Raw genomic sequence first — 23,878 nt, 5'->3', positions numbered from 1 at the left:
ACAATGTAAAGAGGAAGATGTTTTCAGTGTACAAATAAAGATGTCGAATATTTGAGAAGCTACTCGTGGGAATAATCAGCGGAGTGAAGCTGCAGAATTGGTGTACCTGAGCTGCTGGCCTGCTGCCACTGGATGTAGTAGAGGAATGACTCGAACAAGATGCCACTCTTGGTCAACAGCTAAGTCAAGCCGTGTGCCGTCTCACTGCACGCGGAGTGCCTTTTCAACCTCCTCCAGGTAATGGCTGTTCTTGGAATTATCCAGCGCGTTTCTGCTAACAGAAGGTTGATATGTATTGAATTTGAACTCATCATCCAGAGATTATCCCAAGGACGCCAGAGTTTATGTGCTTGAGATTTATTTGAGGACAAGATTTTGACGCTGGCAATCTGAACCCAGGACACATCAACCAGAAAAAAGGGAGCCATATTCCAACAGGCCAGCAACAAGCCTTTTTGCTCCTTTTCCAGGTATAAACGAATGCCATTGCCAATCTTCCTTGCTGCCTTTCTTTTTTGCCGTGTTTTCCTTTATCAGTACACGATAAAAGTTGGACATGACGCATCTTTGGAAAACCTAAGAGCGAGCTCGTCGGTGAAAATGTTTTAGTGGATAACATAGTAATGCCCTTAAAAAATTTCATGGCAACCACCCATTAACACCATGACACCACCACACCGAAGGTCACTCGTTTCAGCGTGCCCATCGACAACATTTGCGCGTCGCGGCCCCTCCAAGTCTCTGCTGCTGGGTCGTCGTCGCCTTGCAGTTTCGTTCCGGGCCAATCGCCTTCACCTTCTCCAGATATAAAAGGCTCCAGATGCGAATGCGACTGCCCAAGCTTGCTCGCTTGCTTCTCCCGGCCGATTTCACTGCCATTTCTTGCTTGATTTTGAGAGGGGTAGAGAGCCTTTGCACGTAGCCGGAGATGATCTTCTCCGCTTTAGTTCTGCTGTTCTGCTTCACCTGGTCCTTTCGTCTCAAGGCAGTCGCCGCTGCAGGCCATGGATCAGCAGGAGCAGACCAGAACTACGGCACCTTGGATCAGGTCAGCGACATGTTCACTTTCACAGCTTCACTTCACTTCTTTTTACCCTCTGTGTGAGAATCACAGATGCATGCCTGACACCGCTGCCGTCTTGGGCATCTCTCTGTCCTCGTCCAGGTGAAGGAGAAACTCCAACAGGTCGGGCTCGAGTCATCTAACCTTATAATCGGGGTGGATTTCACCAAGAGCAACGAATGGACAGGTAGGGATTTCAGTTAGTTTCTTCTTCTGACCAACCGTGGATCCCATTGTTATTGTTCCTTTTTCTCGAGTCATCTGACTGATGCAGTGTCGGTTAATGTAATCTAAATTCCAAGGGAAGCGTTGTTTCGACGGGAGAAGCCTGCATCACGTCGGGGACGCTCCGAACCCTTACGAGCAGGCGATCGGCATCATCGGGAGAACGCTGTCAGCGTACGACGAAGACAACAGGATCCCGTGCTTCGGCTTCGGGGACTGTAAGGCCTCTGATTCTTCATCATTCCATCTCTGCATCTGACGAACCAGAGGGTAGTGGCGTCCTCATTTGCTTCGATGCGCTTTTCAGCAACGACGCACGACCGAAGCGTCTTCAACTTCTACAGAGATGGCCGGGCGTGCAACGGAGTTTCAGAAGCACTGCAGCGATACAGAGAGATCGCCTCTCACGTTCGGCTCTCTGGTATGAAGCATCTTTCAGTCATTTCGTTTCTTACCCCCTCTTTCTGACTGACCGGCCTGTGGGTTCTGGTTTAGGGCCGACATCTCTAGCTCCGATCATAGAAGCGGCGACGAGAATTGTTGAAGCTTCTAGGCACCAGTACCACATCCTACTGATCATAGCTGACGGCCAGGTATGCATCCCATTTTCTGTGTAAATGCTCTAATTAAAAATCATGATTATTTCATATGGCAGTAAGATCCGAGCTTTTGTATGGTCCTCTTGTGTTATGCTACTGTTTTTCTTTGTGTTCTCTTAGAAATGAGAAACATCAGGATTTCTGCTCTTGCGGTGATTGACTAAACAAAGTATGAAGAGTGTGGTCATTGTCCATTGTCGATGTTCTTCAAATAGATATGAATGAAGTTGTCCATCTTTAGTTTCTGATGATTTACCTCTGCTTTATTGGCAAATTTTTAAGCTTGTATCTGCTCATTTTGCCCCAGGTTCCGACACGTACTGGTGCTCATTCAGCAAGCTACCCGACTGAGGCAAGATCCATGAACTACCTTGAAGAAAGGACTCTTCAGGCTTTCATACATGCCAGGTAACTGTCACTTAATTGATAGACATAGACACCTGATGTTTTCTTAAAAGTCACCTAATTCTCCTTGTCGACAAAGCTCAATCTGCTTGCAAAGATCCATGCTTGGATATGGAGTTGTTATACGGTTTGTTTATTGCAGTCATTTCCCTCTGTCTATTGTCCTCGTCGGAGTCGGTGATGCGCCATGGGATGATCGCATCCACCGCCACGATAACCAACATTTGTTCGATAATTTCCAGGTGTGCGATAGTTACACAATGTTCTCAGCTAGAGGACTTTGCCTTTCTCTATCATGCACTTGATTTGATTTTTTTTCTATTTCTGCCATTGGTATTTCTTGCAGTTTGTGGATTTCACCGAGATAATGTCAAGGGAAACATCGCAAGCCGAGAAGGAGGATCAGTTCGCGCTGGAAGCTCTGAGGAAGATACCAGCCCAGTACAGCACGATAATCGACAAGTGGATCCGGTATGTGTTCGGAGAAACTGATGCAGTTACTCCCTCCGTTCCAAAAACAATGCAACTCTCGTTTTTCGAGAAGTCGAACAATTTCAATTTGACCAAATTTATACAAAATAGTAGTAATATTTATGATAAAAATAAGTATCATTAGATTAGGTATGTAATATATTTTCATACTAAATCTATTTGGAGATATAAATGTTAGTAAATTTTTGTATAAATTTGGTCAAATTTGAAATTGTTTGACTCCTCGAGAAGCGGGAGTTGTATTCTTTTTGGGACGGATGGAGTAGATGTTATAGGTCTGTTGATTTCTGATTATTTCCAATGCATGGCGTGATCTGCAGTGAGCAGGCCGCAAGCGCGCCTCCAGGGACTCCTCTTCCCCCACCTTGTTGAGACGGTTCTTGTGTGTGCGGGTAGCCGGGTAGGTTTCTGATCTGATCACATTGAACTTGCACTATGCTCGCACATTTCTCTGAACTTACTTGCATTGCGACACCACCGAACCTGCAAAAGAAAAATATGAATTGCATCAATCACACCGAAAAGTTTCCGGACTTAGCTCGGTGGGCATGAGTCGTATGTGAACTGACGAGGCCTTGTTTTTGATGCACGCAGGTGAAGCGTCGCAAATGGATGGGGGATGGCAGATGATGCACAGTCTGAACTCTGAAGCTTGCTGCCACTTGGAGTTCAGTCAGTTGACACTTGACAGTCGGCATTAGCTTAACCTTAGGTCTCACATCAGAATTACCTTGTACCGACGGTCTCATGAGTCGTACACTCGTACTACTGGCATATGTAGACATATTTTCTCCTTTTCTATGTTTTCTTCTTGATGTGATGACGTGATGTGCTGCGATGCGAATAGAAATTTAGCAAATACTAACAACCATTTGGGGAACCTTTTTGTTGGTTGCCGATTAAAATGCGAGTAGCAAAATACACGGCCCAGCCCATGTCGGTTGCGGCCCACAGGATGGAACCGAGCGGAAAATATCGGCTCGGCTCGTCCCTCTTCCTCGTCCGTCTCTGCTCCTGCCCTGCCGACTCCTGGTCCAGGCGCCTCACCCCCAAAATCCTCTCCCGGCTCGCTCCTCCCTCCCTCTCTTATCCCCTTCCCTTCCCTCCCTCCTTCCCCCCTCGCGCGGCGCCACCATGGCCTCCTCCGTCGTCGCGGCGTCCCTCCGCGCCCTCGCCGCCAGCACCTCCGCCTCCCTCCAGAAGCCCACCGCCACGCCCTCCCCCTTCCTCGTCCTCCTCGCCCCGACACCGCCCCGCCGCCCGCTCGGCCTCCGCTCCGCCCGCCGCCTGCCGCTCGCCCCGCTCGCCGCCTCCGACTCCTTCGAGTCCTCCGTCGGCGTCGACTACGCCGAGCCGGCCGCCGCCGAGTCCGAACAGGAGGAGGAGGAGGCGTTCGCGTCGGGGGAGGAGGAGGAGGACGCTGCTGCCGAGGCGTCCGCCGCCGTCGAGGAGGAGGAGGTCGGGGAGTACGTCGAGCCGCCCGAGGAGGCCAAGGTCTACGTCGGCAACCTGCCCTACGACGTCGACAGCGAGCGCCTCGCGCAGCTCTTCGAGCAGGCCGGCGTCGTCGAGGTCTCGGAGGTGAGACCGACCGTTGCTTCCGCCTCACTAATCTTTACGCCATGCATAAAAATTGCCTCGACCGAAACTGCCCTGGGGCCTCTGTTCTGTAGCGGCATCACTTTTAGTCGGTTAGTGTAGAATGTTTTTATGCGGTGAGTGCTGAAACGCACTGTGGGAGCTGCAGACGTGCAGCGACTGTGGTCTACTTGCCTGAATCATGAGCTTGTTCCTTCAGATATTTAGGTTCCAGTATGTTGTATACTTGTAATGTGGTATTGTGTCATGAGATGTTCTTGCTGTGCGTTGTGATGTTGCTGCAACTACAGGTTCTTATGGGAACAACATCTTGGCTAAGTGAGTAAAAACCTGTTACATTCCTTTAAGTAAAAGGGTTCTAAACCTTGTGCAGCTTTTAGCACAAATTTTCAGCCTAGGACACTGAACATTTACACTTGGAACTTGTTGCTTATCCCATTTCTTTGCTTCTTCATGCTATGGAGGTGCCTACCTAGCTGTATCTGTCAGTTCTGCATTTAATGGATATATTTAGATGATAATCATGGTTCAAGGATACTCATGATTTGCTCTTTCGAATATATGTCTTTCTGACTTCCTGTTCCCCTTTACTTGAAAAAGGAATTTGCTCTTTTGTTCTGAAATGAGCTTACTTTGTTTGTGTGCAGGTCATTTACAACAGAGAAACAGATCAGAGCCGTGGATTTGGGTTTGTCACAATGAGTACTGTCGAGGAGGCTGAGAAGGCTGTGGAGATGTTCCATCGCTATGTGAGTGTATTTGATGGAGCTATTTTTCTTGACAGATTCTGGGTTTAGTTATGGTTAAGATAGCCTATTCGCTTATGCTAGCTACAAGTCATTTAATCAAATTTGCACACTTGTGTTATGCATGTAATGCTGTTCGCAGATTGCATATAAATATACTTCATGTAAACATTAATATATTGCTAGGGCATAGGGGTATGGATTTCTGATTCTTAACGCATGGAGGCTCAAATTGGTACACCACTAAATTCATCCGTTTGAAAGTTTGTGCAATGTGCTAACCACTTGCAGAACCCAGAAGTCATTAAACAAGTAACAAAGTTAGCACATTTCCCACCTTTCTACTGTGCTTCTGCAGCTGCGCTCTCAGCTGGTGTTGGAAAATATAGTTTTCATTGTTTCTAGCACATGAGCTTCAAGTTGAAATGGACCAAGAATCCTTTCCTAGCTCCCCTCCCATGCAATGGCTTGGAACAAGGAGCTAAGTGCTCCTACCTCCTCTATGGGGCAACCCTTGCACACATGACATGCCTGTAAGGACTTTGATTTTAGACATACATGATGGTGTTTATACTGTTCAAGTGAAGGTTTTGTTGTAAGTGAATTTCAATACTAATTTACTTTATCTATATGCTAAGCATGCTAAAGTGGTATAAGGAACCCAGTTTTATGTCAGTACGAACAGCTAGCTATATATTGGAATTTCGTGATTCTATCCTATATAGATGCCTTGTTATAGTTTAAGAATGTACAGTTACATGTGTAGCTGATTACCTGTTTATGTGGACAGGATATCAATGGAAGGCTTCTGACTGTAAATAAAGCGGCTCCTAGAGGCTCTCGTGTGGAAAGACCTCCCAGACAATTTGGTGGTTCTTCTTTCAGGATTTATGTGGGCAACCTGCCATGGCAAGTGGATGATTCTAGATTGGTGCAGTTGTTCAGTGAGCATGGTAAAGTGGTTGATGCCAGAGTTGTCTATGACCGAGAATCTGGGCGTTCACGGGGATTTGGTTTTGTAACTATGGAAACACAGGAGGAATTGGATGATGCTATTGCCGCCCTTGATGGACAGGTCAGTGTCGATTGCTGGCCATTTGCATAACCATAATAACTGGATGAAGCAAATTTGGTACTCCCTCCGTCCCAAATTATTAGTCATTTTGGCTTTTCTAGGTCCATAGTTTTTGCTATGCATCTAGATATATGTTGTGTGTAGGTGCATAGCAAAATCTATGTATCTAGAAAAGCCAAAACGACTAATAATTTGGAACGGAGGAAGTAGTACTGAAATAATCAGTATCACAGTGAGGCTGTGGAGGCCATGCTATCTTTTCCTTTTTCTATAACCTGACCGAATTAAAGTTTTTCTTACCCAAAAAATATGACTCGCCATCCTGGGTTGTACAGAGTTTGGATGGCCGTGCCCTGCGAGTGAATGTTGCGGAGGAGCGATCGCGGCGAGGTTTCTAATGAGGCTGTATGGGGGTGGTCAGCAGGCTTGTTCCATAGGAACATCATAGTGTGGTCTGATACTGGTTTAGACCCTCCATTCTCTTTTCTTGTGTTCTGGGCTCCCTATCATCCTGTCGTATTGTGAGGAGGGAAGTGTTCTCTGCTATTTTCTTAACTGTTGGTTGTGTTCATGAGTTCATGTATTGTAGGCTACTGTTATAGTGCACCTAGCTCAATTTGTCGATGCAATTCGAAATTTTTTCTGACATCTGTTCGAGGAAAACAATTATGTATGAGCAGTTTGGCTCTTCTGCTTTCTGAACGAGACATGTTCACTGACACGGCGACGAGTGCATCTGCCAGGCACGAATGGGCCCACATGTCAGTGTTTTAAGGGAAGAATGCACGACTAATGTAGCGTTAAAAGTGGCTCTGTTTTGTTAATGGCGGTAGGAATTATGAAGGATACGAGGCCTTAATCTTGCTAGAGCTGATAGACAATATTTTCCTTTAAAAAGGGACAATCCTATTTAGTGGCACAAGTATTTTGGTTTATTTTATGGTGCATTTTAGAATTTAAAAAAGTTGAACCTCATAAATTTGACTAAAATTAGTCGAATTATATTCATGCTTAGTGTATTAAATAACGTGGGGTTGTACAATTTTATTTTCTTTTTCTTGTGGGCCGATTCTCCAAGCTGGTTATAGTTTTTTTCTTTTCTGTTTCTCCACTTTTTTGTTCTCCTTTCTTATTTCTTTCCTTCTAATTTTTATTTCCTTTCCATTTTTCCTTCTATTCCTCTATATTTATATATTTCTTCTTTTCTTTCTTTCCTTTTGTATTTTAAATCTTGTGCAAGCAGTCTTTTTTATTTGTAATTATTCTTTTTTTCATGATTCATATCACCCCTCTTTACTTATATAAACAGATTTTAACAAACTTGTACTTGTCTTTTCTCGTAGTTAAACTACTTGTTTGCATTATATCGGTGATGTAGACTGATTTATTTACTTTATATATTAATTTGTTCGTTATGTGGAGATATTTCAATCTATTTTAAAAATAATTATGTCCAGCATATAGAATAATTTATTCATGTACACAACCATTATTCAGTTTTGCATATTAATCGTTTGCAAAGCTAAATTATTTGTTTAGTTTGTAGACTAATAATCTGCTTGCTTCGGCTGGCTGCGACTGCGACTGCGACTGCAACAGCCAAGAAGCAAAATTTACTGTAGCTATTGCTTGCTGCAGTTGTTGCTGCAGCCACAAACCACGGGCGAGCACATGGTAAATTGTTTGGCGACGAGGATTGCTCATAATATTTAGTTTCTATTGATTGTTTCTATTGATTGTTTGTTCTGTACAATCAAATGTCCACAACTTTCGTGTGGCAGAACCAACCTGAATTACGCCGGCTCAAATACGCGAGTCCACTCTTGAGGGCTCCAACGTGCTTCAAACGGTATCATCCCTTGGTCTGTCGGGTAACGTTCCGATAAACCACCGAATGCAGGATCAAACAAGGTACCTCGCACGAAGGCGAGTCCGGAGATACAATTGCTATCCCATTTTACAGCACAGGCAGATATATTACATGAGTGTTTTAAAGTAACATCAGTTCCCAACTGATGGAAATTATTACAAACAGTTCTAAGTTTCAAGTCATGCAGCGGAGTTTAAAGCACGGGCACTGTACACGTCGCCAGTTCAGATATCATGCTAGCCCTGGCATGATATCACTCAGAAGGATCTGTGTTGGCCGGGGACGGGTCCCACTCCACGGACCAACCATCGGGCAGAGGGTAAGGCCACGGCATAGACAAAGCAGAGTCGTCAGGTGGATTACCTGAACAAAAAGTCACAATGCAAGACTGAGTATTCTAATACTCAGCAAGGCCTACCCGTTCATGGTATAATTAGCCATGTAACTAGACTTATGACGGCTTTAATGGTTGTGGGTAAAATTTTCAGCTGAAAAGCAACAAAATGTAGATCCTTAATTTCAAACTTTAGTTTTCAAGTTCTAGGTGATTAATCATTCTAGATAAGCACCTATAACTATTCAAGCATGGTAGAATCTTTAGCCAAACATCATCTTTGATAATCACCAAGTTGCTCTTGTTACTCTATGTGGCAAAAGGATCAAGCAATCTCAATCTCCACGAGAAACGGACGATTCCTGAATCGAATTTCAGCCTTGCAAGGGTAAACCTAACTCACACGCTTGGAACATCCAACGATGGTTCCGAAGCAACCGTTTGCCTTTCATTCCGACTCGTGGATCAGAGCCACCACAAGCGACTGCAGGACCATACGCACATCCAATATGCAGAACGTACGTCTGTAGAGCAACTACACGATCGTACTCCTGGTTGCCCTGCAACACGTATTCCCACACGTCGAATCAAGTATAGAAAAAACCAAATACGAGTGGTGGGAGGTATGTCCACTCGTCGGGCCGATTGGTTACTAGGCTTACCGCTTACCATATTTCGCGGCATGTGGTTAGTACTTTCAAACGCTTAACCACTGCTACCACACATTGCGACCTTATCAAATTTATCAACACAGACGGGGTATCATCTCAACCATGATACCTCACATAAATCCCGTCCGTCATCCTTATAGTGATTACAAGAATGTAAACATTGCAACTCCTATATCGCGCGAGTGACAGGAAATCACCCGACTTCTACCGGTCCTATTAGCAGAGCGGCTATTCGAACTCAAGTGCTAGTATTCAATATATTGATTCCTAGGAAAATGTAACTAGGGTTTCTCATACAATTCCTAAGAACGTAATGCAAAGATAGGAATAAATAATATAGATTGCAGTGTAAATAAAGTAGGGGTTATGTCCGGGGCTTGCCTTCTTGAGTGGGGTTGGGGGCAGGAGTGTCAAAGTTTTCTGAACTTTGGTTCGGAGCTTCAGTTAGACCTTCGACGGCGTTCCCGGGGCCTTCAACTGATTCCACTCCTTGTTCCGGGATTAGTTCGTAGTCACCGTCGGCGAGAGTAGTCGAGTCTACATGGTATGCACAGTTATAAGTTAAGGGATGCATATTATTTTATTTATTTCACGATAAAGTTGCAATCCAACGAAAATATAATTTACTTACTACACATATCATTTACTTCTCTACTAGGCAGTCATTTATCGGGTATTAACCATTTTATCTAGTTACATTAAGCAACAGGGTTGGTTACCCTAAATATTTAACTAATGGCATGAGGTAACAGGTTGAGTTGGTTTCAAATATTTAAACTAATTATTAATAACTTTATCTATTTGCTTTGCTAATTATTTATACTAACTCTAGGTTATTATTTAACTATAGACTTATTTTATTTAGATATGAGTATAACATTATCATAGCATGTTTTATTTGTTCCGGTGGTTTTACACCTGATCCTAGGGTGAGAATTTAGTAACAGGTTACACCATTCAAGAACAGTACCTCAAAATATTTTCATGATTTTTGAACATTTAAAATCACAGATATTAAATATACAAGGTTAAATAGGTATTATTCATAATTAAACTCACATATTATGGAAATAATACACACACAGTAGGTTAATTATTTCCTAAGTCCTACATGTCAAAGCAAAGCTAACACAATTGAGTTTACATTTTTACCATTTTTTTGCTATTTATTATGCATTTTCTTAACCTACAACTACTTAAACTTAGCATTTAAATTAGAGCAAAAACTACTCAGAAACTGAAGCGTCCCCCCATCAGGGAAGACTTAAAAGTGTTGCTCTATCAGTCCCAGGAGGCTGATAACACTTTTATTACATCAGATGGTACATCACCGTACAACTCTACGCGGTAATGGGCAGTGAAGCGCCACTATCGCGAGGATTACAACCAAAACCCACACAGCTACACTAGCTACGAACAAAGGATCATCAGAGTCTTGCGCCATGCGGAATCCAACGGTGGCCTCAACCACAGGCAAGACTGGGTGCAGGACGAAACCCTATTCGTTGTCTTCAGGGACGTAGTCTGGGTCTTCCACTGTAAAAGTAAGAATGGGGTGAGTACAAACGTACTCAGCAAGTCCAATCACACCCACGGAGAGGGGGGCATAACAGAATTTAATGCACAGGACATTCCAAGGATAAGGATATGGTTCATTTGCGGGAATCTCATTTGTATGCAAGGGTTTGTTTAAAAACATTTTTCCAAAACGAGTTTTCTAACACCAAAGAACACACGGTGTTGATCCACATAGGATCCAAGTTTTAAACTGCTACCGGACTCCCCGTCCGCCGTAGCTCACGGCACATCTGCCGGTCACTTTTCAAACAACTCACGCCAGCCCATTCATTCCCAGAGAGAAACACTAGTTATGTGACCACACCATAACTTGCCCAATACCGTGGGCACGGCTATTCGAATAGATTTTAACTCTGCAGAGGTGTGCAACTTTACCCACAGGTGGGGTACCACAGCACGAACACCTTAGTGCCGGTGCAGATCCCATCAAAGCCCTTACCCACCCTAGCTAGACCTGACTAGCCACCACGGGATTTATCATGGGGTCATTCGACCTACCACCGAGATTCAACCGGGGCATAAGTCACACAGAGCTTATCCCTTCTCCTTGATCACCCGTTGCTCTCAGCTCTCCTGATGGCTATCAGGCTAACTAGTGGGGTTTGTGCTAAGCCGTTGCCCATACAACGGTCAAGTGGTTCGCACTACAAGAAGATAGGTGAGATGTCACATCAACTCGGTCCTTAGGGGTGACAAGATGGATATCTCCCCTCCACGCTCAACCACACAGGTACGAGCACACCAACGGCAATTCACACAGAAATGCCATCCATCCCGTCCGACTCGCTTCTCAAATCCACATTTTACCCTTTCCCACACACACGCATTTTCTTTATAAAATCAGGTGGTCAAGGTATGGTTGTCACAACAAGGGTGGCTATCCTACCATGGTTACGGCACGCAAAACCATGCAATTTTATAAAACAGGCCATCGGGTTGTGTTTATAAAAACTAGGACAAAAACATGCATCAAAGGGCGGAATTGAACTTGCCATCGTCAAACTCTTGCGAGAAGTCCTGATCGTAGCACTGCCCCTCGGGCTCGGAGTCGCGGAACTGGTCCTCGTCCACTTGATCGCAGTCAGGTCCTTCCTCGTTCACTCCGGGTTCTACGACGCAAACAAACAGACACACAATCAAGCGCAAGAACTAAAAGCTTTTATCGTTGAGCTTGAATCGGAAATAATTTAGTTACGGAGTTAGGGATGATATCTTTGGGTGGTTTCTTAATGGCATGACTAAAACTATACTAGAAAGGGCGTGGTAAAGTTTCGGGTCAATCGGAGGTCGTTTCGCACATAAAATGACGCGCTAAAGGTGGTCTCAGGGTTTAAACGGGGGTCCAGGGACTTGTTCGTAATTATCTAAAGAGGGTAGGGGCTTATTTGCTAATCCTAGAAATACTAGGAGCAGTGAAAAGTGTGGGGGGGCCTATTTGAAAATAAGTTCACATGGTGGAGGGGTTTGGTTTGAAAGGGAATAGCAACCATGGGCTTTTCTGCAAAACTTACAAAGGTGGGAGGGTTCTTAACCGAATGGGGAAAAGAGGAGGGGGCTAAGGGCAAAACTGCCCTTCTTCTTCCTCCCCTCACCACGTGAAACAGAGGGGGGGGTGGGGAGAGCTCGGCCGGCCCCAAATCCGGCGGCCCTAGGGCCTAATCGGCTCGGGCGTGTGGGGGAAAAGGGGGAGGAGGAAGAGGGGGTTCCCTTTTGGGGCTCACCTCGGGCGGGGGCTGCGCGAGGCGGCGGACCGGCGTGGAGCAGGCGGAGGCGGCCGTGCGGCTCGGCGGGGGCAGCGGTGGAGCGCGGGGGAGAGGTAGGGGCGGCGGTGGAGGCTTGTGGGGGGTGAGAGGCCGCGGCCGGCCTACTTATAGGCGGCCGAGCGGCACGGGGAGGTGGTGGCCGGCGGGGCGGCTCCACGGGCGGCCATTAATGGCGCCCGTGGCTTGCGGCGGGGCGCGGCCGTGCACAGCCGTGCACGTGGGGGGGGGCCGGGCGGCGGTGTGCGGGCACAGGGGGGGCACAGCGGGGGCAGGACACGGCACGGCGGGCGGCGCGTTGTCGCAGCTCGGCGTGCGCGTGCAGGCGGCGTACGGCACGGCGGGCGGCGCGCCACGCGGGGGAAACAGCGCGCGCGCAGGCGACGCGTCGCACGGCGGGCGGCGCGGCACGCGGCACACGCGCGCGCGGGCGCGAGTGGCGTGCGCAGGCCAGGGCCGTGGCTCGGCACGGCACGGCGCACGGCCAGGGGGCGTGGCGCGGCGCGGCTGTGCGTCACGGCGCGGCCGGGCAGCGGCTGGCGCGGTGCGGCAGGGGTGCACGGGCACGCGCGCGTGCGTGCACGAGGGAGGAGGGGCCGGGGCCCAGTGCCGAGCAGGAGGGCGGCGCTCGGGAGCAGGGAAGAAGAGAAGGAGAAGAAGAAGGGAGGGAAAAGAAGAAAGGGAGAAGGAAAAGAAAGAGAGGGAAAAAGGGAAAGAAAAGAAAAGAAATAGAGGAAGAGAAAAGGAGAAAGAGAAAGGAGAGAGAGAGAAAGGGAGGGGCGCGTCGGCGCCGATCGCGGAGGCGACCGCGGTCGGTCGGCCGCGCGCGTGCGTCGTTCGCGTGCGGCGGGATTCGCGGCGCGCGCACGCTGCGCGAGGAGATCGGCGAGGGGGGGGGGAAAGAAAACGCGTCGGCGCCAATCGCGGCGGCGGCCGCGGCTGGTCGGCCACGCGTGCGCGGCATTCGCGCGCTGAATCGCGCCGGCGCTGATTGAGGAAAGCGGTCGCGCGCGTCGACAAGCTACCGAGCGGTGCAGGACGGGACAGTGGCCTGGTTAGGGTAGGGTTTTGACGTCGAGTGATTTCTAAACGAAGCACCCAGCGCGTGTTTTAATTTGGTGGATTTTCAGGGCGTTACAAACCTACCCCACTTAAATGAATCTCGTCCTCGAGATTCGGCTGGCTTCTAAACAAATGGGGAAATTCCTTCTTTAGAGCCTCCTCGCGTTCCCAGGTTGCTTCCTCTACTCCATGTCTGCTCCATTGAACCCTGCATATCCGTACTTCGGAGTTTCTTGTCCTTCTAGTGACAGTGTCTAGAACCTTGACCGGTACTTCTTGGTATCGCAAATCCGGCTGCAGGTCTATTGTTTCCACCGGCACATGTTCTCCCTCGGGTATCTTCAGACACCTTCTCAATTGCGAAACATGAAATACTGGGTGTATATCTGACATTTCTTCTGGTAACTCCAGTTGGTATGCCACTGCTCCGACTTTCTTCAGAACTCGATACGGTCCAATGTATCGAGGGGCCAATTTCCCTTGTACCTGAAATCTTCGTGTTCCTCGAATGGGTGAAACTTTGAGATAGACAAATTCTCCCGGATTGAAACTTATTTCTCGCCTTCTCTTATCTGCGTAGCTCTTCTATCGGGATTGAGCCGCCTTCAACTTCTCGCGGATTTCCGCTACTTTTTCTTCCGCTTCCTTTATTAGTGCGGGCCCTACTAGCGCACGTTCTCCAACTTCCGACCACATCAAGGGAGTTTTACACTTTCTCCCATAGAGGGCTTCGAATGGCGACATGCCCAAGCTGGCTTGGTAACCATTATTGTACGAAAATTCTGCATAAGGCAGACTTTGCTCCCAATCATTTCCATAGGTCAGAACACATGCTCTCAGCATATCTTCCATAATCTGGTTCACCCTTTCGGTCTGACCATCCGTCTGTGGGTGGTATGCGGAGCTAAAGTCTAGCTTAGTACCCATAGCCTTATGCAAGCTTTTCCAAAACCTAGACGTAAATTGGGTCCCTCTATCTGAGACAATTCTGCTAGGCACTCCATGTAACTTTACTATATTCTCCACATAAAGCTTTGCCAGCTTTTCTCCACCGTAAGTGGTTCGTACAGGTATGAAATGAGCCGACTTGGTGAGTCTGTCCACTATTACCCATATGGAATCGTGTCCCTTCTGCGTTCTAGGCAGACCCACTACAAAGTCCATTCCTATCTCATCTCATCCCACTTCCAAACCGGGATAGGCAAGGGTTGCAATAATCCTGCCGGCTTTTGATGTTCGGCCTTGATCCTTTGGCAGGTATCACAATGCGCCACAAATCGCGCGATGTCCGCTTTCATTCCACTCCACCAATATTTTTGCCTTATGTCCATATACATTTTGGTGGATCCTGGGTGGATGGAGTAGGCCGAGTTATGGGCTTCGTCCATAATTATCTGCCGGAAGTCTCCATTCTGGGGCACACAAATCCTATCCTCGTACCATAATGCTCCCTTATCGTCCACTCTAAAACCTGGCGCTTTGTTCTCTCCAGTTTGCTTGCAGATCTTTACTAGCTCCTGATCCGAGCTTTGAGCCTCTCTAATTCTATCCCCTAGGGTTGATTGGACGCTTAACACATGGCTGGAACCTCGAGGAACAATGTGCACATTTAATCGTGCCATTTCCTCGTGCAGGTTGTCATCCTTGGGCCCATAGGATTTCCGGCTTAAGGCGTCGGCTACCACATTCGCTTTCCCGGGGTGATAATGGATTTCCAAATTATAGTCCTTGACTAACTCTAACCATCTCCTTTGTCTTAAGTTCAAGTCTGGCTGGGTGAAGATGTATTTCAAACTCTTATGGTCAGTGTAAATCTCACACTTATTCCCAATCAAGTAATGCCTCCAAATCTTGAGAGCATGTACTACGGCCGCTAATTCCAAGTCATGGGTCGGGTAATTCTGCTCATGAGTCCTGAGTTGGCGGGAAGCATATGCAACGACTTTCCCATCTTGCATCAGAACACACCCTAATCCTTGTCGGGATGCATCACAATAAATGACAAAATCCCGATGGATGTCCGGTAGGGTTAACACTGGGGCGGTTGTCAACCTTTGCTTTAGTTCCTGAAAGCTTCTCTCACAAGATTCCGTCCAAGCAAACTTCTTCTCCTTTTTAAGGAGTTCTGTCATGGGCCGAGCTATCTTAGAGAATCCCTCGATAAATCTCCGATAGTACCCGGCTAACCCAAGGAAGCTCCTGACTTCACTGACGTTAGTTGGTCGCTGCCAATTGGTAACGGCTTCGACCTTCTCTGGGTCCACTGCTACGCCTTCCGCAGTCAGAATGTGACCAAGAAAAGCTACTCTCTCCAGCCAGAATTCGCACTTGCTGAACTTGGCATATAACCTATGTGCCCTCAGCTTTTCCAATACTACCCGCAGATGTTGCTCATGTTCCTGAATACTCTTAGAGTAGATAAGTATGTCGTCGATAAAGACTACGACAAACTTATCCAGCTCGTCCATAAACACTTTGTTCATGAGGTTCATAAAATAGGCAGGGGCATTGGTTAGTCCGAAGGACATTACGGTGAACTCAAACTGCCCATAGCGGGTGACAAAAGCTGTCTTAGGAATGTCACTTTCCCTAATCTTGAGCTGAAAATATCCTGACCTTAGATCGATCTTGGAAAAGTACTTAGCTCCTTTTAGCTGATCGAAAAGGTCATCAATCCTAGGGAGGGGGTACTTATTCTTAATGGTAACTTCATTCAGTGCCCGGTAATCCACACACATCCTCATACTCCCATCTTTCTTTTTAACAAACAGGACTGGGGCTCCCCAAGGCGACGAGCTTGGTCTGATAAAACCAATCCGTTGCAGTTCTTCTAGTTGCTTCTTTAATTCCGTCAATTCCGAGGCCGCCATCCTATAGGGTCTCTTGGCTATAGGGGATGTTCCGGGGATGAGGTCTATGACGAACTCTATATCCCTTTCTGGCGGCATGCCAGGAAGTTCTTCGGGGAATACATCTGGGTATTCGCTTACTACCGGGACTCCTTCTAAAGGCTTGGCTTCCATGCTAAATACCATTGGATCAAACTTACTATCTCGGGTTCGGCAGATCACTTGTACTCCTTCGTGGTTTGTTAGGTGTACCACTTTGTCAGCACAGCCTATGAGACCATTGTGTCGGCTTAACCAGTCCATTCCAAGGATTACGTCTATTCCCCCAGACTTAAGTACTACCAAGTCTGCTAGAAATTCTACCCCACTTAAATTGATTCTTACCCGTGGACAGCCTAATTGACAATTGATGTCGCCTCCAGGCGTCCGGGTTAATAGGGGTGTTTTAGTAGTACTGTAGGTATTTTGTGTTTCTCCACATAGCTCGAGGATATAAACGAGTGTGATGCTCCAGAATCAAATAATACTGTCGCCAGAGCCGAGTTGACTAGGTACTCACCGAGCACTACGCCTTGGGCCTCTTGAGCCTCCCGCGCGTCGATGTGGTTGACGCGGGCTCGTCCAAATGATTGCTGCTTCACCTGCTGGCTGCCGTCGTTGTTGCGGACGGGCACTTGATTGGCACCGGTCAGGGCCGGTCTGGGCCCATTCACCGTGTTGGAGAAGGCTGATGTGGCCGGCTTATTCTTGGCATAAGGGCAATTGGCAATGTAATGCCCTATTTCACGGCAGTTGAAACAGGCCCTAACATTGTTGTTGTCGGAGGCGGCCAGGTTTGTGTTGTCCTGCGGGGCCCTCATGGTATTCTGACTCTTGGGCTGAGCTTCAGAGGCTCGTGTTCCTGTCACTTGGGACTGAGTCCTATACTGCATTGGGGCCTGAGATCTTGGTGCAGTATAGTTGGAGTTCCTCGGCTTTTGGAAGCGGTCCTGTTGGCGGGCCTTGCTTTCCAGGAATTTGCGTTTATTATCCTTTCTCTCTTCAGCTTTGGCCCTTTCTGTGAGGATAGCCTTGTTCATCAGGGTGTTGAAGTCCGGATAGATCTGGGGAGTAAGCAAGGTCCGGAGCTCTGGGCTTAATCCTTTCTTGAACATGTCTTGCTTCTTATCGTCGTCGTTCACTTCTTCCGGCGCGTACCGGGCCAATTCTATGAACCGGTGGGTGTATTCTTCCACCGACATGCTTCCTTGTTGTAGTGCGCGGAATTCATCCGCCTTGCGCTTCATAGTGGCCGAAGGGATGTGGTAGCGGCGGAACTCCCTTACAAATTCTCCCCAGGTGATGGTAGAGGCATCTTCGGCTGCAGCACAATAGTTTTCCCACCAGGATAATGCCGTTCCGGTGAGCTGGTGGGCTGCCAGAAGGACTTTATCCCGGTCCTGGCATTCGAATGGTTCGAGCTTCCTCTGAATTACTCGCAACCAGTCGTCAGCATCCAACGGGTTGCAGGATCCGGCGAAGGTAGGTGGCTTGGTCCTTAGAAAGGCCGTCAGCTTGTCATTCATATTCTGCCCTCGTGGCTGCCGGTTAATGAGGGCATTCGCCAGAGTCTCCAGTATGAGGGTCTAGTTATGGATGATTTGCGCCAGGTCTCCGAGGGGTGGGGGTGGTGGTAGTTGTTCTCCTTCTTGACTTCCCCCTCGGTTCTGGCTTACTTCTTGCTCTCCTTGGGGAAGATCTTGTTCAACGGGATGTACTCCGACGCTAGCGGCTACGGGGTTCCGGCCACGCGAGGCCCTTGCAACGTTCCGGGGGGTCACCTGTTGATTGGGTAAATTAGGGTTATGATTATGTGATGTTTAAGTTGTTTAATTCGTATATAGGGCAGAATCTACCTTCTGCCTGTATTCATATAAATAATCAGCACACGACAAACCAGCACACAACATCACAAACAACAAGCACGAACCATTTTATTACTGCAAGGGGGTACAACCTGGGGGTACGACTAGGTCTCGAGCTATTCGGCCAGGGTCTTGCAAAAGGGCACGTCTTAAACAGAAAGGCTGGGAAGGGCATCACTGGGATGGCGTCGGTTACTCTACTTGCGTGGTGTGTCATCCTCCGGGGTGGACAGGGTGAGAGGTTCTCGCTCGCCGTCTTCTGGGTTCCCATCGGTCAGGGGTTGCATTGCAGCATCCCCTTCGTCGGTGGCGGCAGAACTTTCAGGATTCTCGGGTGGGGCTCGTGTGCTCCCAAAGAGTGATCCCCACCCTATGACGGGTGTCCCGAGCAAAACGTGGTCTTCCCCTATCGCCGGGACGGGTGTTCCACTTTGGGTCCAATCTTGCATACGCCGGTCTCGGGCCTGCCTGAGGCTTTCTTGGGCGACAACTTCGCTACTGACCGCGGCTGCGGCTCTCGCCTCGGCATGGGCGGCTCGGATCTGCTGTATCCTCACTGCGAGCTCTGCTTGTTCGGCCCGATGGGTCTGCTCCCTTAGAAGGTTGGCTTGCTCATCAAAGAGTTGGTCCAGGGCGGCTAGGTAAGTAGCCACTTGGTACAGGGGGCCTTCTTCGTGGCGACGTCGCTCCAGGTTTCTCATGCGCGCTTCCCAGACTGGGGTTCTGATGGCCGGCGGAAAGAATTTCGCTGGTGTAGGGGCGAGGTGTTCTTCAAATATCCGGCACAAATAACGGAGTGCTTTTCTGATGGCCAAGGGGTAGGTGTCTTGGTGTCTAAACCCTGTGGCGGTCGCCCGCCAGGGCTGGATGTCGGGGTAGCGGTTGCTCCTGGCGATGACCAGGATCACCCTGCAGCGGAGGGTACCATGGTGCTCGTACTCTCGGCTGTAGTACCTTGGGCGCTCCGTAACGCCAAGGTCCTCCAGGGTGTTGATCAAGAGGCTGGGGAATCCAGGTGCAGCTTGGCAATCGCCCTGGGTCCATCCTTCCTCAGCCATCTGAAACAGAAGTAGGGTAAACAACCTGGTACAGGTGCAAAGGCGAGTAGATGATATTTATTATTACAACAAGGGTGGTACAGTTTTCATGGACACGTGGTCATTAGGGTAGGGTTTTTGCTAGGGGTGCTGATCCTATCATGGGGATTCTTCCTCGGTCCTGATAGAGCGCTTCTTTATTGGAAGGAACCGATCCATCTCGTTTTCGGTCTGAGTACCCTTATCCCAATGGGTTTCCATGGGTTCTTCTTCTTCTTCCTCTATCCACCCACCTATTCCATTGCGGTTCTCGTATTCTTGTATCTGGACTTGGAGGGCGGCCACTGAATACTCGGCGTTCGCAGCCCTTGTTCGTTGCTCCTCCAGCTCCTGGGTTAACTTTTCAATCCCATGGATTAGCTGCTTCAGTTGTGCCGCCTGCTCGCGGTAGAGTGCATCCAAGCCAGTAAGGTAGATGGACAGGTGGGAGACCGTATCTTCTAGGTCTTCTTCTTCTCATCCAAGTCCCCTCATTCGGGCAATCCAAGTGCGTCCTCTTCTCTCAGCGGGTGGGAAAAATCCCATAGGGGTCCGCTGAAGGTGGTGCCTGTAGAGCACACGCAGCCGTCGCAGGGCTTTACGGGCGGCCTTTCGATAGGTGTCGGGGAAACGGAAACCAGTGGTGGAGATGAACCAAGGGTCCACATCAGGGTAGCGGGTGCTTTTCTCCACAAAAACCATTACGTCGCACCGAAGGGTGCCTCCGGCGATGTACTCACGGTAGGCATACTCCGGTGGTTCCGTAATCCCGACGCGTTCCAGGCTGAGCAATAACAACTTGGGGAGGCCGGGCTCTGCGTGGCAGATTCCGCTAACCCATCCATTGCCAGCCATCTGGAACAAGGCAAAGACCAGTGGTGAGTGTTTGCAGAAAATTTCTGAATCGGGACAAGTTCTAGGGCCTGAAAAGGGGTCTCGCTCCTAGGGTCACGTCCTACGGCCAGCCTACGGCTCTGATACCACCTGAAGCGTCCCCCATCAGGGAAGACTTAAAAGTGTTGCTCTATCAGTCCCAGGAGCCTGATAACACTTTTATTACATCAGATGGTACATCACCGTACAACTCTACGCGGTAATGGGCAGTGAAGCGCCACTATCGCGAGGATTACAACCAATACCCACACAGCTACACTAGCTACGAACAAAGGATCATCAGAGTCTTGCGCCATGCGGAATCCAACGGTGGCCTCAACCACAGGCAAGACTGGGTGCAGGACGAAACCCTATTCGTTGTCTTCAGGGACGTAGTCTGGGTCTTCCACTGTAAAAGTAAGAATGGGGTGAGTACAAATGTACTCAGCAAGTCCAATCACACCCACGGAGGGGGGGCATAACAGAATTTAATGCACAGGACATTCCAAGGATAAGGATATGGTTCATTTGCGGGAATCTCATTTGTATGCAAGGGTTTGTTTAAAAACATTTTTCCAAAACGAGTTTTCTAACACCAAAGAACACACGGTGTTGATCCACATAGGATCCGAGTTTTAAACTGCTACCGGACTCCCCGTCCGCCGTAGCTCACGGCACATCTGCCGGTCACTTTTCAAACAACTCACGCCAGCCCATTCATTCCCAGAGAGAAACACTAGTTATGTGACCACACCATAACTTGCCCAATACCGTGGGCACGGCTATTCGAATAGATTTTAACTCTGCAGAGGTGTGCAACTTTACCCATAGGTGGGGTACCACAGCACGAACACCTTAGTGCCGGTGCAGATCCCATCAAAGCCCTTACCCACCCTAGCTAGACCTGACTAGCCACCACGGGATTTATCAAGGGGTCATTCGACCTACCACCGAGGTTCAACCGGGGCATAAGTCACACAGAGCTTATCCCTTCTCCTTGATCACCCGTTGCTCTCAGCTCTCCTGATGGCTATCAGGCTAACTAGTGGGGTTTGTGCTAAGCCGTTGCCCATACAACGGTCAAGTGGTTCGCACTACAAGAAGCTAGGTGAGATGTCACATCAACTCGGTCCTTAGGGGTGACAAGATGGATATCTCCCCTCCACGCTCAACCACACAGGTACGAGAACACCAACGGCAATTCACACATAAATGCCATCCATCCCGTCCGACTCGCTTCTCAAATCCACATTTTACCCTTTCCCACACACACGCATTTTCTTTATAAAATCAGGTGGTCAAGGTATGGTTGTCACAACAAGGGTGGCTATCCTACCATGGTTACGGCACGCAAAACCATGCAATTTTATAAAACAGGCCATCGGGTTGTGTTTATAAAAACTAGGACAAAAACATGCATCAAAGGGCGGAATTGAACTTGCCATCGTCAAACTCTTGCGAGAAGTCCTGATCGTAGCACTGCCCCTCGGGCTCGGAGTCGCGGAACTGGTCCTCGTCCACTTGATCGCAGTCAGGTCCTTCCTCGTTCACTCCGGGTTCTACGACGCAAACAAACAGACACACAATCAAGCGCAAGAACTAAAAGCTTTTATCGTTGAGCTTGAATCGGAAATAATTTAGTTACGGAGTTAGGGATGATATCTTTGGGTGGTTTCTTAATGGCATGACTAAAACTATACTAGAAAGGGCGTGGTAAAGTTTCGGGTCAATCGGAGGTCGTTTCACACATAAAATGACGCGCTAAAGGTGGTCTCAGGGTTTAAACGGGGGTCCAGGGACTTGTTTGTAATTATCTAAAGAGGGTAGGGGCTTATTTGCTAATCCTAGAAATACTAGGAGCAGTGAAAAGTGTGGGGGGCCTATTTGAAAATAAGTTCACATGGTGGAGGGGTTTGGTTTGAAAGGGAATAGCAACCATGGGCTTTTCTGCAAAACTTACAAAGGTGGGAGGGTTCTTAACCGAATGGGGAAAAGAGGAGGGGGCTAAGGGCAAAACTGCCCTTCTTCTTCCTCCCCTCACCACGTGAAACAGAGGGGGGGGGTGGGGAGAGCTCGGCCGGCCCCAAATCCGGCGGCCCTAGGGCCTAATCGGCTCGGGCGTGTGGGGGAAAAGGGGGAGGAGGAAGAGGGGGTTCCCTTTTGGGGCTCACCTCGGGCGGGGGCTGCGCGAGGCGGCGGACCGGCGTGGAGCAGGCGGCGGCGGCCGTGCGGCTCGGCGGGGGCAGCGGTGGAGCGCGGGGGAGAGGCAGGGGTGGCGGTGGAGGCTTGTGGGGGGTGAGAGGCCGCGGCCGGCCTACTTATAGGCGGCCGAGCGGCACGGGGAGGCGGTGGCCGGCGGGGCGGCTCCACGGGCGGCCATTAATGGCGCCCGTGGCTTGCGGCGGGGCGCGGCCGTGCACAGCCGTGCACGTGGGGGGGGCCGGGCGGCGGTGTGCGGGCACAGGGGCGGCACAGCGGGGGCAGGACACGGCACGGCGGGCGGCGCGTCGTCGCAGCTCGGCGTGCGCGTGCAGGCGGCGTGCGGCACGGCGGGCGGCGCGCCACGCGGGGGAAACAGCGCGCGCGCAGGCGACGCGTCGCACAGCGGGCGGCGCGGCACGCGGCACACGCGCGCGCGGGCGCGGGTGGCGTGCGCAGGCCAGGGCCGTGGCTCGGCACGGCACGGCGCACGGCCAGGGGGCGTGGCGCGGCGCGGCTGTGCGTCACGGCGCGGCCGGGCAGCGGCTGGCGCGGTGCGGCAGGGGTGCACGGGCACGCGCGCGTGCGTGCACGAGGGAGGAGGGGCCGGGGCCCAGTGCCGAGCAGGAGGGCGGCGCTCGGGAGCAGGGAAGAGGAGAAGGAGAAGAAGAAGGGAGGGAAAAGAAGAAAGGGAGAAGGAAAAGAAAGAGAGGGAAAAAGGGAAAGAAAAGAAAAGAAATAGAGGAAGAGAAAAGGAGAAAGAGAAAGGAGAGAGAGAGAAAGGGAGGGGCGCGTCGGCGCCGATCGCGGAGGCGACCGCGGTCGGTCGGCCGCGCGCGTGCGTCGTTCACGTGCGGCGGGATTCGCGGCGCGCGCACGCTGCGCGAGGAGATCGGCGAGGGGGGGAAAAAGAAAATGCGTCGGCGCCAATCGCGGCGGCGGCCGCGGCTGGTCGGCCACGCGTGCGCGGCATTCGCGCGCTGAATCGCGCCGGCGCTGATTGAGGAAAGTGGTCGCGCGCGTCGACAAGCTACCGAGCGGTGCAGGACGGGACAGTGGCCTGGTTAGGGTTAGGGTTTTGATGTCGAGTGATTTCTAAACGAAGCACCCCAGTGCGTGTTTTAATTTGGTGGATTTTCAGGGCGTTACAGAAACTAAACGTCAATATATAAGGAAAGTTGTAGATCTTAAAATGTGGATTCCAACAAATTTTAGTTTGCATTTTTATGGTTTTTCCTTGAATTGATATGAAATTTCAAAGTTGACAGCACAATTAACACCATGGGGTCCCTAAGGCACTATTCACATGAGTCTTAAGCCTTGCAGATAGCCCCCTGGGCTTTCAATTCTTTTAATCCCGAGGTCCTTGGCCAGGGGTGAAAGGGGAGCAGGGGTGGGACGGGGCTCGGGTGCGGGAGGATGAAATTGATCGGGTTGGAGAGCACCAGGGGGTCACGGCGGTGCTCTAGCAGCGCTGGATTGGGGTTCAGAGGCAGCG

The 23,878-nt window shown here is 49.6% G+C and overlaps 2 protein-coding genes across 3 annotated transcripts; both read left to right on the top strand.

The window, feature by feature from the left end:
* The first annotated feature begins 546 nt into the window (after positions 1 to 546).
* On the top strand, positions 547 to 3,652 carry LOC112883343 (E3 ubiquitin-protein ligase RGLG1-like). 2 transcript variants are annotated; one of them, XM_025948631.1, is made up of 10 exons: positions 547 to 1,048; positions 1,166 to 1,250; positions 1,366 to 1,506; positions 1,596 to 1,709; positions 1,784 to 1,881; positions 2,195 to 2,295; positions 2,435 to 2,534; positions 2,639 to 2,763; positions 3,105 to 3,184; positions 3,379 to 3,652. In XM_025948631.1, the coding sequence occupies exons 1-9, from the start codon at positions 929 to 931 to the stop codon at positions 3,154 to 3,156; spliced, it is 936 nt and encodes a 311-aa protein (XP_025804416.1). In that variant the 5' UTR covers positions 547 to 928; the 3' UTR covers positions 3,157 to 3,184; positions 3,379 to 3,652. The 2 variants fall into 2 exon arrangements, with proteins under 2 accessions (XP_025804416.1, XP_025804417.1); XM_025948632.1 differs by lacking the exon at positions 3,105 to 3,184 and having other exon boundaries at positions 684 to 1,048.
* A 155-nt stretch (positions 3,653 to 3,807) lies between these two features.
* LOC112883344 (31 kDa ribonucleoprotein, chloroplastic-like) lies at positions 3,808 to 6,891 on the top strand. Its single transcript, XM_025948633.1, has 4 exons — positions 3,808 to 4,365; positions 5,031 to 5,132; positions 5,920 to 6,204; positions 6,540 to 6,891. The coding sequence occupies exons 1-4, from the start codon at positions 3,919 to 3,921 to the stop codon at positions 6,600 to 6,602; spliced, it is 897 nt and encodes a 298-aa protein (XP_025804418.1). The 5' UTR covers positions 3,808 to 3,918; the 3' UTR covers positions 6,603 to 6,891.
* Positions 6,892 to 23,878: the final 16,987 nt, after the last annotated feature.

Source organism: Panicum hallii, chromosome 2, assembly GCF_002211085.1.
Source record: "Panicum hallii strain FIL2 chromosome 2, PHallii_v3.1, whole genome shotgun sequence".
Taxonomy (NCBI): Eukaryota; Viridiplantae; Streptophyta; class Magnoliopsida; order Poales; family Poaceae; genus Panicum; species Panicum hallii.
Note: the sequence above shows the minus strand (reverse complement) of the source record. Positions and strands in the feature narration are given on the sequence as shown.